We start from the raw sequence: 18,037 nt of genomic DNA, 5'->3' as shown, positions 1-18,037 counted from the left end.
TTTTACCGCAGTGCATCTCTCCATTTCCGATCCAAGTCATCTGCCATCTTGTCCATCTTCTGCTTCTCCTCTGTTCTGATGGACATCACTCTGGCCTCATGCTGCTGCTTCTGGGTTTCAATCTCTTCCTGCAAATACAAAGCGGTGCACAAATTTGAACTCCAACAGAAATCACACACTATCAGTATTCCTGATATTTTCTTTTGCTATCTTAGTCTGAAATCAGCAATTGAGTTGGTAAGAAACATCTGCACTGTTTATGAGTTGCACATTTGAGGAGACATCATGTTTTATTGTATCACCGCCACAGATAATACATATTAAACCCATAGCAGGCTGAGCTCAGACTTCATTTTGGGGAAATCAAATGAACACCCCCCCAAAAAAGCGTTTACCAAATAAATTATATATGTAAGCATCTCAAGATTATAAAATTTAACTCATTCTCAACATAAACAGATCTGATATTTAGATTTTCAATTTATGGTAATTTTATCTCAGGGCCTCGTTTAATGATTTTGTTTTTTACAGCTAAACAAAAACTGCTGCTGCTAACAGCGTGAAGTGCCACCTTCAGTCTTGGAATATGTGACCTCTTCCACTAATAACTGCATCCCAGTCCCAGTCCCTAACCCCAGTGTGCAAGACGACTCAGTTTCACAGCTTGTGTTTGAGTTCTTTGCAGGTCGGCAAATAAACAAAAACAAAACAAAAAAATTGCAATATTGTATCAATACAGGAAAACAACAAATATATATTTTTTAAATAAATTAAAGAACTCTGAGATTACTGCGAACAAGAGTGCTCATCTCCTCATGCATCCATCCTGAGATAATGGTAGCCGAGAAAACTTGATGATAAACTGATCAACTGGACACACTGACCGGTAGCTTGGCAAAGCTGCCTCCTAATTCAGAGCACAAATGAGCTGAATGAGCCTTTGTCAATAAGCACAACTTGAAGGGACTGTATTCTGGTTATATTCCTATAGGACAGGAAGACTGATGAGCACAAATGTAATAATTGAATGTAAATTTGTAATTATAATTGTCAACCTGACCCCATTCAATCATAGTGTGACATCAGACTGACTGTCTTGTGGCAGATTCTAGTAACAGTATTGGTTCGTTTGACATAATTTTAGGCCCCAATCAATAAATATGTAAAAAAAAGACTTTCAGAGTAAAATCTATAATAATGCAGGCAGGTAATATCTAAAATAACCTTGGTGTTTTTAAAGTGCTGATGCCCTAATAGTGTAAGTTTAAAGCCGCATAAAGTAAAAAAGTGCATTTTCTTTTTTCTCCAAGTCTGCATCTCTGACCAGATGCCATATTTCAATAGCTGAAGCTGGATGACTCATACTGTAATGCCCACTTCCACATGCATATATAATGCCATGGCTACAGGGCATTTATAATGTGCTGGTTTCAAGGCAGAAACAAACTTCACCGGGTCAGCTGTTTCCAGCTGCTGAAGAGGCTGCAGGCTGTAAGTGCTGATGAGCTCATTAGAAGAGCTAAAAGCTCTCTTGTTTAGCTGCAAGGGGAAGCACATGAGTGGTTAAATCCACTGTGAGGACAATTTACATTTCTGGGAATCTAAATAAGATTTTTTTAAAAATCTGTGCTTTTAGATTTCTCACAAGTGGAGATGATTTTTGGAGGAGCAATGCAGGAAGAAACATATGACCAGTTGGATTTGAGTGTTTGTGACTCTTACTAGCTACTGTTCATTATTTAAAAGCCTTTTTTAGGAACAGTTCACAGGTTATCTGGGGACTAGATATTTATAGTAATAAAGATATATGCTTCAGTAAGCCACAGTGGGCTGGATTTCTCTCAAAAAGCGACCGATGGGCTCAACGGCAAATTAAGAAAAGAACAAAAAAAAAAACCACAGACATGACTCATGTTTCACTTGTTACTTTATCCTAAACAGTCTGTATTTGTTTCATTATACTTTCACTTGAATAATTATAATTCTGAATCATTCATTTCTGATAAATCAGAGACTATAGTAAAGGCTTACCCACCTACATTAAAGCTAACTGTGAGTAACCATCGCCTTGTTCAGTTTCCGTCATATTTTAGCTGCTTATAGACAAAATGACTGGATTTGCATCAGAGGTTAGTGAGGGTGGTGCAGTTCACTCCAGCATGTGGGGCCCTTCAAAGTGTCGCAAGATAAATCTTGCACTACAAATGTACATCTATATTTATATGTTGTTAAGAATAAAAATAAATTTAAATGAGTCTATATAACAAGAAAATGTAAAGCTGAGGTTAAAACTATTAGCCCCCTTATGAATTTCTTTTTTTAACAGAGCATTTATAAACATTTCTGCACACAATAGAGGAATTTTTTCAGAAAAAAATCAAAATGACAAAGCTTAATATTAAAAGCGGACCTTTTTAAGTGAGCCATAGCACAAACTACTGTTCTACTTGAACTCTGTGATGCTTAAACCTCATAAAATCAAATAAAAAAAGACTCTGGAAAGAAAAATAGCCTTCAAGCCAGACTGAAGTATGCTAAAGATGACCAGGAGACTATTCATACTGGAAGCATGTCCTTTGGTCAGATGAGATTAAACTAGAACTGGGAATCTCATCAAGGTGGAAGGAACAATGAAAAACGAAGGATGTGTGAAGATTCTGAAAGTCGGGAGCAAAGCTGGGTCTGTGCCGTCGCTTTGTCTTCAACACGACAAAGACCAAAGTGAATGTTACTGACTGTCCTGCACAAACCCCTGACTTAACTGCCACTGACCACCTAATCTGGAGGAGTTTGAGAGATTCACTAAAGAAAAATGGGCTAAGACTGATCAGGAGGCATGTGTGAGACTTGCTGAAAACAAACGTTCAGATTCTTTGTGCAAAGTGTAATAGTGTAAGCATCCAAAATAAAACCAGCATGTTTGCAATCGCTGTGTGAAATACTGGAAAAAAAACATGAAATTATTTTGTTTTTGTGGAACTTCTAACAACAACATCGAAAGCACGAAACATGCTCAAGTACTCATGACTTAACAACAGGCTGCTTGTCTGAGGAACACATGATGTAATCTCTACAATGACATCATAGTTTATAACATTTTTTTTTTAATTTTGTGAACTTTCTGTATTTAAGGTAGAAATAAAACATGAGTATAAATGAAACCATCTCTCGTTCTACTTTTCCTAACCTAGTAATCTACTTAAAGGTTCATTCTGTGCTAAACAATAGCTGGTCTAAATTTACTGTGAGGCCGGCCTCTGCTGGTGTTGAGCTTGTGTCTATGCTAATGAGCTCAGTGTGAACACAGGATACAATCCTGTGTCAAGCTTGGCTTTTTTACTGCCCCAGTCCTGCTCTTTATATAGCCCTTTAAATAAGAAGCCTGGTGGGAATTCAAAGAGCACCATTCTGCAGTTTCATTTAATTATCGCTCTTCTTATAGCCTCTCTGCACTGTGCTTCTTATTAACTCTTCTTTCTGCCTTTATTAACAGTTGTTTTAATTCCTGTTACTGAAGCTAAGACATTTCCACACTTTTTCTGTCCCTTTCTGCATTTTTGTTCTACTTTAAACCTTTTTATTGTACAGTCCTATGATGATTCAGCCTTCCCAAATTCTCATTTGATGACTTATTATCATGAATAAGTTCCTTTAAATACAAATATCATCCCTATTATTAATAACAGTATTAATAGCTATAATTTTAATGAAAGGATCGAGTCGCTCCCTCCTCCTCCTCCCCCTGCCAGTAAGCCACGCTCTCTATCACAAACGCTCTTCCTGCGTCTCACACCAGCAGGGCTCTTTTCAAACATAGGCCCACTCTGCTCATAATGGCCTCATCATCATTATCTCACAGCTGGCCTTCAGCACCGCGCTTGTTTCTCAGTTAACTCTCATTTCCTGCTCTCCTGCTTTCAAAATGTTCTTCCCCTCTCCCATCCTTCTATCCTCCGATCCTTGCCTGTGTCCCCCCCCTCTCTGTCTCTCTCTATTCGGTCATCAGTGAAGGCTTTTTTTTTAATCACCACATTTATTTGACTGACTGAGCTGTTATTGTCAGACTATGAGACAGGCTGTCACACTGACTTACTATGTCAGGAGGCAAATTACCATCTGCCAGTCTCAGTGTCGGGTCTGAAAACTCTTGACTGGTTGACCCAACCTGTCAAGACTTTTGCAAAGGTTACTTCAATTCAGTAAAATCTGAGTCCCAGAAAGTTGGTAAAATAAAAGCTGGGATTTAATCCATTAAGTTTAAGTGACTGAGTGTGTGTAACAAGGTGCATTAGACAAAAAAACAAGAGCCAGAAACTAACAGCTCTAAGTTTATCCTTGGGGAGCGACGGTTTAGCTCACTGGAATGAACAGGCGACCATATGCCCCACGGCTGAGAGCGGCCGGCCAGGGTTAGAGTCTGATACGCGGTCCTTTGCCACATGTCTTCCCCTCTCTCTTTCCGCCACTTTCCTGTCAGTCTTCACTGTCCCTATCAAAAATAAAGCCATAAAAAGTCCTCTTCCAGTCCCTAAAAGCCCACTCTCTTTTGATTGGCCATCTTCTGGAGGCCCACTGAGGGGCAATGACCTTATAAGGAAATCTGATTCAGAAAGAAAACAGACTAGAAAGCTATCAGTGGCTTACTTTTACATTAATTTTATGCTTATACAAATGTTTACTTCAGTATTTGCACCTTTAATACTTTCAACACTTTCTACAAAACAAAACAAAGACGATAGAATTTGCATATTCTCAGCTGCAGTTTAACGCTCTGTTCATTTGTCTAGATCTGAATATCTGAGTGTGACACTGATAACCAATCTGTGTAATTTGACACTCTGTATGTTTACATCTTACAGGATTCTAAAACAAATATTAAGAACTGATCTGTGACTACTGAAGGAAATACAACATTTCCTTCCACTGTTATGATGACATCCAAATTTACTTCTGTTTCTGTCCCACTGCAGTCTCTGCTTAACTGTCTACATGATGTTAGAGACCAGTTAACACAAAATTTTCTCACCCTAAAATATAAGGCTGAAGTTATTGTTTTTGGAAGACACGCCCCTTTTGGATAAGTTAACTGATACCTTTGGTCCTCTTGCTCGTCATCATTCCCACACTGTAAGAAATCTCAGAGTGTTTTTAGAAAGCTCTTTTAAATTAGAGAAGCAAGTGTCCACAGTTGTGAAAAACACTTTTTTATCAGTTACCTGAAATTGCCAAAGCTCAGCCTTATCTTCCTCCTAAAGACGCAGAAAAACGTATTCATGCCTTCATCACACTGGACTACTGCAATTCTCTCTGGGTCTTCAGCACTCATGTCTCCATCAGTTAATCTAAAGTGCTGCTGCGCGTCTTCTAACAGGTGTTAGAACGTATGAACACATCACTGCAGTTTTAGCAAATTTACACTGACTTTGTTGCTTATAAATGTGCTATAGAAATAAATGTGATATTGATATTGAAGTGATTATCCTCAGTAAGACTTTATTTTATTGGGGCGTTAATGCAGGAGGACCCTCATTTCAGGTTCTCCAAACCTCAGTACTGTCTTTGTTTTCTCCTCACCTGTAGGTCAGTCAGCAGGTTGCTCGTCTCTCGGACGCGGGCTCGAGTCGCGTCTAGCTCTATCTTGAGTTTCTCCTGAGTTTCCTTCAGACAGGTAATCTGCATCTGAGCTGAATTCAGGTTCTGTTCCCCCTCTCTCACCAGCTCCTGAAGGTGGGACACCTGAGGAGACAACCACTCAGTTGATTGAGACGTGTCGGTATGCATGGAGACGATCAGGTCATGCTGGTCATGCGTTAGCGCTCCAGTAAGAGCTGACTCATACTTCCTGATTGGCCATGTTGAGTTTGGCCGAAAGCTCCTCTTTCAAGTTGTCGAGTTGCTGCTGGAGGCGATCTCTCTGCTCCTCTAATGACAGCCGTTTAATCTCAAACTCCTGGCTCATTTTCTGGAGACGGGAAGAAAGAGAGAGAGGAAGAAAGGAACGAGATTGGATGAAAAGACGGATGAGAAGAGCGGGAAGGATAATAGGACAAGAAATTGGGCAAGTTGATTAGTGCTGGACCATGAAACTAGAGATTTATTCTACATTCTTCCATGTCTAAAATGTCTTTGTGAGACAAATTCTCAATGCATGTTTTCAATATGAAAATGCTTTTTGCTTTTAAAGTCTCTAAAAAAAATGAGGAGATTTAAAAGCAACTCTATTGAAAATCCAATTTCTGCCACAATGTGGAGTCATGGCAGCGTTTGAGCGTGACGCAGGGCTACTGAATGAGGAAAAGACACGTGAACTGTCATTTACACTTAAAAGGCCATCTCTTCAAAACATCCAGTTTCTATAATCCTTCAAACCAGAGCGTCAAATCCTTTCTGGGCCACTCTGGATTTCTCTTATGAAAATCTCCTTTTGATCTACTTCTTAAGTCTCTCTTTTCAGTAAATTGCTGAGATCCTTACTGTCTATGCTTTATGATACACCTAAACAATACTGAGCTCTGTTTGTACTAACAGTGCTGAGCAACAGGTTTCTGGTTGTTCGTTCTTTGCAGATACTATTATTTTACTGTAAAGGTGAATTTAGAATATTTTCTGGATCTTCTGATCATCTGATGTTCGTTACAGGCGAATACAAAAAGAGGGCACGTACATCTACTTATTCAGCTGTGCAATTGCCTTACCAGTGATCAATAAGGGTTCAGTCATTAGTGTCTAATTTGCAGCTATTATTTATCATCTTGACATCCCCGTTGGGTTGAGGCAAGTTGTATCCATCAGAATCTCTTCAATGACGTGAGCAAAATACAAAGCAACCCCCCTTTTAATCTTTCCCACATGGGAGCCACCCAGTAATCCACATCCTCTTTCTTTAACCCACTCACAGGAGAGCCACCTTTCCCATGCAGCTTTAGAGCCACAAGATTAAAATTAAATCAGAGCTTGTACTCTTGTAGCCCCGACTCACAGATTTGAATTAGGTGAGAAGCACAAACTCTTGGAAGGGAAAAAAAGCCAAGCAAACAAATAAAACCTGCAGCATTACAACATGCCGGTCACACCACCACGCAAGTGCAAGTCTTCAGCCAATAAATATTTAGATCACGTCTCAGAAGAAGTGAAACAAAGACATGTGAACAAACTGAAAGCTTTGAGAACTTAGAAATGATTTATAGCGCGAGACGCAGCATTTCAATCATTCAACTCTCTGCCAGAGATCCACCTCAGCGATGTGTCAAACATCACCTGCAGAGTCATACATCGCTGACACCACGGCAGGATGAAAGTGTATAAAAGTAGAGCTGGTTAAGAGTATTTTTTACCTGGATGGGGCAATAATTCTATCAATCGGCAGGTCAAGGACAAGAAACCCTTCACTTTTAAATGAATAGTGAGGGCTGCTTAGCTTATGTCACCTAGTTATATGATATTGATTCACATGTTGTTGAGAGCGGGATCGTCTCCAACTCCCTGGATTTCTTACATGGTTAAGATGGAAAACTGGTGGATGGACCTCACTGTGGCCACTGCACTGTTGCTGGAACTTGTAATCTCTTCATACTCTTTGTTTTGATAATGTACAGGGGTTTTAAACAAACTGAATGGGCAACAGTTATGCCGGCCCACGCCAGCTGATGGCTCGTCCTACTGATGATCTCATATAGGATTGCAATATTTAAGCTTCTTTAGCCCGCCTAGAGTTGCTGCACATCCACAAGCTGCTTTGCAATCCAGCACCACCTTCCACAGAGTGCTTCACTCAATCCATGTCAAATCTCGTGTTACTGCTCTGGTCTGTGAGGGGTCTTCCTCACCCGTACGCACGCGTATAGTGTTTGTGTTGAAATGACTGCAAGTGGAAATGAAATCGTCTTTGACTACAGCGATCCTTGCCTCAGTTAAACATATTCAAGTTTCACAAATAGAAAAGAGAACACGAAATTTGATTAAGGACATTTTTACGATTGTTTAAAAACCAAACAATTCATCTAGAACTATGGTGTCAAAATACGGTGGCCCTGAAAAGACTCCAGTCCGGCCTATTTCCATCTTTGGAAATGTTCCCTTTGTAAAGGAGGGCAAAAATACTGGACTTTTAATTACATTTTCATAAATTTTACAGCTTTTCCTGCTGATAAAGACCACCGCTAGAGCCATCATACGACACTAAAGTAATGACGTAATAGAAAAAAGTTCCTGTTTTTTTAAATATCGGCTATAAAAATGTGTTTTTTTATTTTTTATTTTTTTACAATGTAGAGTCAAATAAATAAATAAATGAATAAATAAAAACTTTCTGCTTTATAATTCCAAAACTGTGGAGGGGATGTGCTGCCACAAATCATTTATAATTCTATACATTTCTTACTAGAGCAGGGCGATATTTATCACGATATAGATTTGAAAATTTGCGATAACGATATAACTGACGATATAATTGACACTAGACAAAAACTTTATAACTCCACAAGTTTATTAGTGCAAAAAAAAAATCAATGTATTTTCACTTAAACAAGCAGCTGTTTTTTTATGTGCATTAAAGTTATATAAAAATTTAACAGTGCAAATTCCTTGCTGACAGTTTGACAAAAAGGCATTTCCAGTGGAAATTGGCCGGCATATCCTCAGCATAACCACAAAACTTTAAAAGAGGTTAAACAAACACACAATACGGTAATATTATGTTGAAGCACAGTACGTATCACTACGCGAGGCTCCTGACTACGGTAGCCGTAATGCTCCAACAATCCATCAAGCGGTGCGGCTTCGTAGCTCAGCAAAGTCGTACTGAAACATTTGACAGATTTTCGAGCGCCGTGTACATAAAATCGTTTCGAGGTCAGTAAACACAACCAGAATTTAAACATAAGGCAGACAGGATTATAAGGGGCACTGTTGATTTTCAGAAAAATCAAAGGATTGATTTTAAGTGTGCCGTATTTTCCAAACAACACGGTAATAACGACGGCCCGCTAGCATGCGCCACCAAAAATAGTGCTTTGTTGTGTATCTGACGGACGAAAGCCAAACCAGTTCAACACCACTGAAGTTGCAGCATTTTCACAAACCAATTCTGGTTCATCCGTTTCATTTAACGATCCGCTTTCGCCCTTCTCATTCTGCGTTGCCGCCATGTATGTATGTAAACAAAGGCACTGCGCATGTACGTTTTACCCATATTCTATCGCGATATTTCATTTTCTTGTCGTTGCCCAACATTATACCGGTATTACCGTGAACGGTATGATATGGCCCAGCCCTATTTCTTACAAGATCTGTCTTTACTGATAGACAGAATTCTCTAACTACAGCAGCATTTCTTTATTAGAAAAACTGAGACAAGCTGTTGAAACTGCACTTCTCCTTCTTATAATGAGATATCTCAGGGATTAAATGTGTAGTTAAACATCTTCAAAGTGACAGAGAGGGGATTTCCACCTGTCTGACCCACTTAAGCTCAAAACAGGCTCTATGTGGACCTCGATGAATGACTTTGACATCCCCGATCTAGAAAACAATCAGCACAGTAAACAATGCCGAAAGTGACAGTTGGCCGCTTTCGTAAGCTTCAGCTGCTGCCATATTTAAAAGACAACACGCTGCTGACACTGAGTAGAAAGCTGCATCAATGCCAAAAGCCTATCACTTCATTATGGACACTTTCATTTTTGACTGTCCTCTTTAAACTGAGAGAAGCTGCGTTCACCTGCAAACAAACCCATCAGAGGAATGAATCTACATGTGCAGCAGTGCAGGGACATTAGAAACACCAATGAAAAGTCTTTATTCTACTGCTGTCTCATCTGGCCTTAAGTAGACCGTGGTGAATTATGAATTAATACAGCACAAGCAATTTGTAGAGTTAGTCGCTTTATTGCTTCGGTTGAAGAACTCGTTAATATCCGCTGACAGTCGTAAAACTAACAAGTACAAAGATGAAGACGTTTTAGAATAAATCGCCTTTTTCTTCTTCTTCTTCCAAATGACCACTTCTGTCTCTTTCTTTTCTGTCTGCATCTTTGTCTCACCGTCTCTCGTCCTGCATCCCCTTTTTCATTTCAGCCCAAACAAAAGCAGGCATTAATCTAAACGCAGCTTCGACTTACATAATATTTCCCTTTTTCATCAACCCCTCCATCCATTCTCTCCGTCGCTCTGTCTTTCAGGGAATCTATAAACACACGCCCACACGCTCATGCACGACTCTCACTCGGCTTAGAGGCAGGATTTAATGTCAATGAAAATCAACCAATTAGCAGTCAGCTTCAAACAGCATCCGAAGTGTGAGCTCACGAGGGGCGAAAAGAAAGGAAAAAAGAGAGAGAGCAACATTATGAAAGAGGAGAAATATGGGACGAGACGGAAGAGAGAAAACACCGAGCGCAAAGTGATTTAAAATGCAGCGTCTAATCGTTTCAGACCAACAAGATACGTCTTCATTTTGGACGGCAGGCTTTAATATTAAAGGAATGACTTTTGAGACAAAGTGTTTTGTGTTACTCTGTGCCAGTCATATATTACACTGCCTTCATGCCTCTTAGCTAATTCATTTTAATTGGATGGAAGCAAACTCCAGTATGTACGCTGTCCTTTGCTGAACTTCAGCTCTAAATGCAGCTGGAGCCATGTGAGCGTGAATAAAGGGGGTGTAATGTGCTGCAACAGATATAAACAAGAGAGAACAATAGGACCTACTATTCTGCTCACTTTTTGCCTTTTCAGAGCAAAACAGTCATACTGGCCTATAGGATAATAAGATAAGAGAGCAGTGCAGCCTTTACCGAGCCCCATAGAGTGATTTGCATTTAACCCATCTTAAGCATTGGGAGTAGTGGGCAGGCAGCGTGCAGCACCCATGGACCAGCTGCAGCTGTAAGGCATGTCTTGGTCATACTATACTGCTCAATATAAGTTTATCCTTCCTGACACAGTTTGATGGAAAGGTTAGAGGTTACTGGACATTCAGGATAATCAGGAACTTTAGTCAATTTGATACTCATGTGTTTTTCTTACATATAAAAAATAATCAATATTCATTCATTATTTCTCAATTCGAATTTTTTAACAATATTTTAAAAGACACAAAACAAGTGAAAAATCAGATTTTCAGTCTGATCGAGCCACCACAGTTGAGCCACACCTCTCTCTGTCTGTCTGTCCACAGACTCCTCCTACACAATCATCTAAGCTTCGTACAGGGGTACATCTATATATCTCTGTCACACATTTTGATATCATCATGTTGCCTAGCAACCACCTTGCTAGGGGTAGCGGGCAAAAATGACTTGCTTTGAACATTTTTCCACCTCGAACACCTTACAGCGTTATCACAATAACGTCTACTTCATATCTGCAAAACTTTGATTATCTGTGATATTTTATGAGACGTTGTCATGTTGCCTAGCAACCACATAACAATAGACTAAACATTACTGCAGCGTAGGCATCTGCTAGTTAGTGTAATAGCGTGATCAAAAGATTTTGTCAAAGCAGATCATTAATGTGACTTTTATCGCCTTATGACTCACGTGAGGCTTAAAACAAAGAAATTTGTTACAGATATTAAAGAAGATACTGATATTATACGTGTGTGTGTAAGAATAACCAGATGGCAGAAATCTGAAATAGTGTGTCAGAACCAATTTATAATAATATTTTTTAATATAGGCAAAATTCTTAATTCTTATAGGCTTATATAATTTTACACAGACAGAAATAAATCATTTAAAAAGTTGAACCTTTAAAATGTTATGGGTCTTAATCCTATTATCCTTAATCTATAGGATAATATCCTTTGAAATTGGTTTCTTAATTGATTTGACTTTTCTATATTATTTCTTTTAGCCCTAAAGGAAATTTAAATAAGTAAAATCACTATGAAGTAATTAGATTATTGTGATTTTAAAAACACTGACCTTCTGCATTTTCCTGATCCTGAACTCGTTTTATCAAATGATTAGTTGGAAAGAAGCTGAACGAGTACATCATCAGGAGATCAAAATCAATGAATAAAAACTGACAAGAAATCCTAGATTTTGTGCTCATGTGACGAGCAGGCCTGTGACTAAAGGTGTGGGTGGATTTTCACAACTTTCACACTGTGCCGCAGCAACCTGGTCCACGGCGCTGCCAGCACTCTCCGAGGTTCAGCATCAACAAGCTAACATACTAGAAATGTAAGATTAACCCCAGACAAGGTTTGGACAGGACTTTGCCCACAGTTGTCCTTTAGCACAGAACAGGAGATCAGCAATTTTAGATGTGAGCTCACAAAAAAAGAAAAAAACAAAGAGAAAAACACAAGCCCACCTATTGCTAAACACAAAGAATTGAAAAGATGTTAATTTGGCTATAACTAAAAGGTGGAAATTCTAAGAGCTACCTTGATGGGGCAGGGATAGCTCAGTAGGTAGAGTAGTGGCCCCATGATCGGAAGGTCGAGAGCTCGAATCCACTGACTGGCTCCCCCGAGGTACCTCTGAGCAAGGCACCATCCCTACACACTGCTCCCCGGGCGCCCAATGGCTGCCCACTGAGTGAACGGGTTAAATGCAGAGAGGAATTTCCCCACAGGGATCAATAAAGTATATATTATTATTACTGAACATGGGGAATACGAGTGTCTGTGCCCATTGATTAGACAGCTATTCCCTGTAGTTGAAAATAAGTTCATACCTACAGAGAGTAAGATGGCGCCAGCGTGTACGGCAGGCCATCGTCGTCTCTGTTGTTCAGCTCTTTTCCTTGATATTTGTTTATTATTTGCTATCTTTCTGGCACTATGCCCCCCAGATGGTTATGCATTAATCACCTATGACCGGGATACTCTGTTAAATCTTCATTTTCCCCCCTGTGCTGGGTTGGATCAAGGCTGGAATTTGGGAGCTGCTTCCTTTCCACGTATCATCTCTCCACTGGTTCATACGGTTCCTCTCTCTGCCCCCCACCTAAGAAGCGTTACAGGAAGCGGGGCAAACGGAGTGGGTTTCGGGTTCGCTTTAAGGCTTACCTTAAAACATCAGCTGCAGCTAATTCCCTCACCACCGCGGGGATTATACGACTTCCATCCGCTCGGGATCCATTGTCCATTGTCCTTCAGGCTGCTCAGCCATCGCTGGATCTGTCCGGTCGGTAAACAGCCTGTCCGGTTTCTCCGGTAGTCTCTCTGCCTGTTCGTGTTTGGATTGGGTCCCCCAGCGATGGTGTACGGCACAGGCATTTAAGCCAGCTAAGACGTTCTTCCAGCAGAAATAAGATGCCGATCTCTCGGATGGCTTTATTAAACGCAAGATCACTGGTGAATAAAACCTTCATCTTAAATGACCTCTTCCTCACCTCTCAGCTTGATGCTCTGTTATTGACTGAAACTTGGATTCGTCCTGGTGAGTCCTCTTCCTTTTCAGAGCTACTACCTCCGGACTGTGTGTTCTTCAGTTCACCGAGACCCTCGGGAAGAGGTGGAGGCGTGGCCTCTGTTTTTAAAAAAGTTCGGCAACTGCCCTCTCCTACCTATTCTAGTTTTGAGGTTCAACTATTGGAGCTTGCCGGACCCCCAACGATTCTATGTGCTGTGATTTATCGACCACCTAAATATAATAGGCCTTTTATTTGTGAATTTGCTGACTTCTTGGGGTCATTTTTATTAAGTTATGACCAAGCCCTTATTACTGGAGATTTTAACATACATATTTGTTGTGCTGATGACCCCCTAGCCAAGGATTTTCATGCCCTAATTGACTGTTTTAACCTTACACAGTGGGTCAGGGAACCAACTCATCTTAAAGGCCATACCTTGGATTTGGTCCTCTCATATGCTTTGGATATTTGTACTATGGACGTTGATAATGCTGGTATTTCTGACCATTTTTTGGTCATGTTTGATGTTGAGCTATGTGCAACTGATTTAAATTCTAAAGGCTGTCATCGCCCTGTACGTATCATTAACTCTGAGACTGTGGCTAACTTCATTACGGCCTTTTTAAACTTTGCCTTTTTTGATCCAGACTTCACTGATACTAACTGTTACACACCTCCCTTGGTTGATGATTTTGCCAAAGCTATGCTATCCACCTGTTGTTCCATCTTAGATACTGTGGCCCCTATAAAGATGAAACGTCCCAGAACTTCTCATCAACCATGGCTAAATGACACTATACGAGCTTTATGTCGTGTCTGCCGTCAATCTGAAAGGAGGTGGAAAAAAGACAGGCTTCAGATATCCTATGACATTCTTTGTAGGAGCCGCTTTCTCTACCAGAACTCAGTAAAAGCAGCTAAAGCAGCTTTCCTATCAGACATTATTGAGACTAATAGCCACAACCCCCGAATGTTATTCAAAATTTTTAATTCGGTGATAAATCCCTGTCCAGACTCTTTGAGCTCAGCCTCTCAGGCTCTCTGTGAGCAATTTCTTAATCATTTTAGTGGAAAAGTTTTATTACTGAAGGCTTCACACTCTCACTCTCTTGTGCTGAATCCTGTTCAGCACAAGAGTTTTAGGATGCATGTCCACCTTTTCTCACTTTGAGGTGTTATCACTCCCCACTCTTAAGGGAATAATTGAACAATTGAGAAACTCAAATTCTGTGCACGATATCCTTCCATCCCGAATTATCAAGAAAGTTTTGAGGAAATTGGGCCTTGCATCTTATTTTTAATGAATTTATCATTGGTAGTGGGCTGTGTCCCGACTGCTTTAAAACATGCGGTAGTGCACCCCGTTCTTAAAAAAAGCAATTTTGATCAGAAAGACCCTGCCAATTATAGGCCAATCTCAAAACTTCAGTTTTTTTCAAAAATTTTAGAAAAAGCCATCTTTCTCCAAATACAGGCTTACTTAGTTGCAAATAATAAGGGATTGGATTTATATAGCGCTTTTCAAGGCACCCAAAGTGCTTTACAATGCCACTATTCATTCACTCACTGGTGGAGGCAAGCTACGGTTGTAGCCACAGCTGCCCTGGGGCAGACTGACAGAAGCGAGGCTGCCATCGGCCCCTCTGGGGAACACCAGTAGGCGGTAGGGTAAAGTGTCTTGCCCAAGGACACAACGACCAGGACAGAGAGCCCAGGGATCAAACCGGCGACCTTCCGGTTACAGATACGCTTCCCAACCCCCTGAGCCACGGTCGCCCCAAATAATATTACTGACAAATACCAGTCTGGCTTTAAGCCACACCATAGCACTGAAACGGCCCTGCTAAGAGTCTATAATGATCTTCTTGTATTTGCTGACTCTTTGCTGCCGTTTTAGTTTTATTGGATCTGTCTTCAGCCTTTGACATGGTTGATCATAATATTCTCTTGAGGAGGCTAGAGCATGTTGTAGGCATCAAGGGTTCTGCCCTTAACTGGTTTAATTCTTACCTCACTGATAGATCCTTCTCTGTTGTGATGGGAGGATACTCTTCCTCTGTTGCCCCTCTCTGTTGTGGTGTTCCCCAGGGGTCTGTATTGGGCCCTTTATTATTCTCTTTGTATATGCTACCCTTGGGCTCCATATTTGAAAAATACAATATTTCTTATCACTTTTACGCTGATGACATTCAAATCTATTGTCAACTGACTGATGATTTGGCAGCACCACTGAACTCCCTGTTCGATTGCCTGAGCGAGGTTAAAGATTGGCTGTCAGATAATTCTCTCGTTTTAAATGAGAAAAAAACTGAAGTTCTGGTGTTCGACAGCCATATTCCTTGAGAGACCAGCTTGTTGCCCTGCTGGGGCCCCTAGCTAACTCTCTCTCTGATTCTATGCGTAACCTGGGTGTCTATTTGGATAGCTCCTTTAAGCTCGATAAGCAAGTGTCATCTGTAGTTAAATCTGTTTTTTTTTCCAAGTGCGCCAGATTTCTAAAGCTAAGCATTATATACCACACGGGGACCTGGAAAAACGTATCCACGCTTTTGTGACCTCCAGGTTAGATTATTGTAATTCTCTCTACTGTGGTCTCCAGGCCTTCTCTCTTCGAAGACTGCAGCTCCTTCAGAATGCTGCGGCTCACCTTCTTACTGGAGCTAGAAAATTTGACCCTATTACTCCGGCTCTTGTTGATCTGCACTGGTTACCAATCAAATATCGCATTGAGTTTAAAATCTTGCTACTCACTTTTAAAATCCTGAATAACATTGCGCCCAGCTACCTCACTGACCTCCTCAATCTGTACACACTTGTCGTGCATTAAGATCATCAGGTCAATTACTCCTGGCCCAACCTAAGTTTGGACTGAAGACCAGAGGCGATCGTGCCTTCAGCTGCAACCAACCTTTGGAGCAGCCTCTCTGCTTCTATTCGAGCCTTGGACTCTATCCAATCCTTTAAATCAAGATTGAAAGCATATCTATTGGACTTGGCTTTCCTGACCAGTTAATACCCTTTTAAATTTTAAACTTTTAAATCTTTAAATCTTTTATTAAATTTATTATTTTATTACTAATTTTACTGCTGTTTTTGTCTTCTTAGTGGATTTTGTATTTATCTAACTCTCCTGGTCTGTTAGTGCCTCTATCCTGTCTGTGCTAGTGCCCGATCTGTACCCTGTTATTGACTTATGTTGATTCTCCATATTACTGTGAAGCACTTTGGTGTGCCTTTGGGTTTTTAAATGTGCTATATAAATAAAACTGTATTGTATTGTATTGTATAAAGGCCTGTTTTTGCTTATTTAGCTATCCAGAATAAGTGAGACACGTAAGAAAGAGAGGAGTCTGCCCAGCAGTCTTGTTGTTGCTGTTATATTAAATGGATCAGGTTAAATTAATTTAACCTGGGTAATCTCATCAGTTGTCGTTGCTTCTTTGGCAATAAGGCCGTTCGTATTCTCCTCACGTAACCCCTCCCCTTTGAAGTCAAAGAGAGGAGAGCAAATCAGGAGTGAAAAAAAGAAAAGCTGAATAAGAAAGAAAGAGAGCGGGCGACAGACTGAAAGACGCAGAGGAGAAAACACAGGCACAGAGAGATGCAGCGCTTCATGTCTTTAGTCTTAATGTTGACCTAATTAAATGTTGAGGGGGGCTGCGCGTTTCTTTTAGAGATACATATTTTTTTAATGACTAAAGCCATTTGCTCTGAGGGAAATTAATTGCAAATGCTTCCGTGAAAAAAGTGAGAGACATAAACCCTGAGAGAAACCTTCGGCTGTTTGTGTTCCAATTACTGTTTTTATCCCCCCCCCCGAAAACATCTTTATGGCTTCTTTCATGCTTTATCGTTTTATAAAGAATGATGATCAAGATGGTTACACAGCAAAAAGTCAAAACAAACAATCTTCCTTTAGTTTGAATATCTTAAAATAATCCAAGTGACCAACACTTGCTGAGTTTGTGATTTCCTTGCAGTGACACTGACAGTGTGTTTGGCCAAAGACAGCAGTATGTAAATGTAAATTCTCAGTCATGTGCCAACACAAAGAAATGCAGCCAGCAGAGTAAAGACGTAACAGAGTCAGTCTGATCAAAACTGATTAAAAATACACAAAGACAGAGAAATGATTAGATGGCATTAGATTTTAATACCATCTAATCAGAAATGGCCAACCCACCGCCTCCAGCCTGTGCCCTTTACTTGGAGTCTATGAAACATAATCTTCATTCATACGAGTGTTAATTTTCTTTAAAAAAAACCCTCTACTTAAGGCTTTTCAATTTGGTTGAAAGTGATTGAAGGGGAATAGACGCACCGCCGCATGACACTCTCCAGACCCTCGTGTAGCTCTGACTTATCAGACTGCAGATGGCAGGATACTCCCTCAATAGCGAGAGGGAGACAAGAATGAGTGAGCCATGGCTTCCGCCGTTACTGGAGCTGGAGCATTCACTCTATAAATGATGGACATAACTTCTGAATTGTAAAGCTAATGTGAAGTGCCTTAAACCTCTGTTCCTTCTTGCATCCCGTCCAGGTGAAGACTTCTGATAGTAACAAGAAGGCTGCAGAAAAAAAACCCCAAACCCTTCCTGGTGACTTTATAGTCTCAGTCACTAGTTTAAAGTGTGGCAGAGTTCAATTTAAGATTTTTATTTTGTAA

General features: G+C 40.3%; 1 protein-coding gene across 5 annotated transcripts in view; it reads right to left on the bottom strand.

Moving 5' to 3' along the window:
- LOC309700732 (protein FAM184A-like) overlaps positions 1-18,037 on the bottom strand; it is an 80,716-nt gene that overhangs the window by 36,466 nt on the left and 26,213 nt on the right. For all 5 annotated transcript variants that reach the window (XM_082524502.1, XM_082524503.1, XM_082524505.1 and 2 more), the window contains exons 11-13: positions 5,840-5,962; positions 5,575-5,736; positions 7-128 (exon numbers count right to left, since the gene is read on the bottom strand). In XM_082524502.1, the coding sequence (XP_082380628.1) occupies positions 7-128; positions 5,575-5,736; positions 5,840-5,962 (407 nt within the window). The remainder of the gene's footprint in view (positions 1-6; positions 129-5,574; positions 5,737-5,839; positions 5,963-18,037) is intronic.

Source organism: Aulonocara stuartgranti (assembly GCF_965226115.1).
Source record: "Aulonocara stuartgranti genome assembly, chromosome: 23".
Taxonomy (NCBI): domain Eukaryota; kingdom Metazoa; phylum Chordata; class Actinopteri; order Cichliformes; family Cichlidae; genus Aulonocara; species Aulonocara stuartgranti.
The sequence above is the reverse complement of the archived record's forward strand: the minus strand, read 5'-3'. Positions and strand labels throughout refer to the sequence as shown.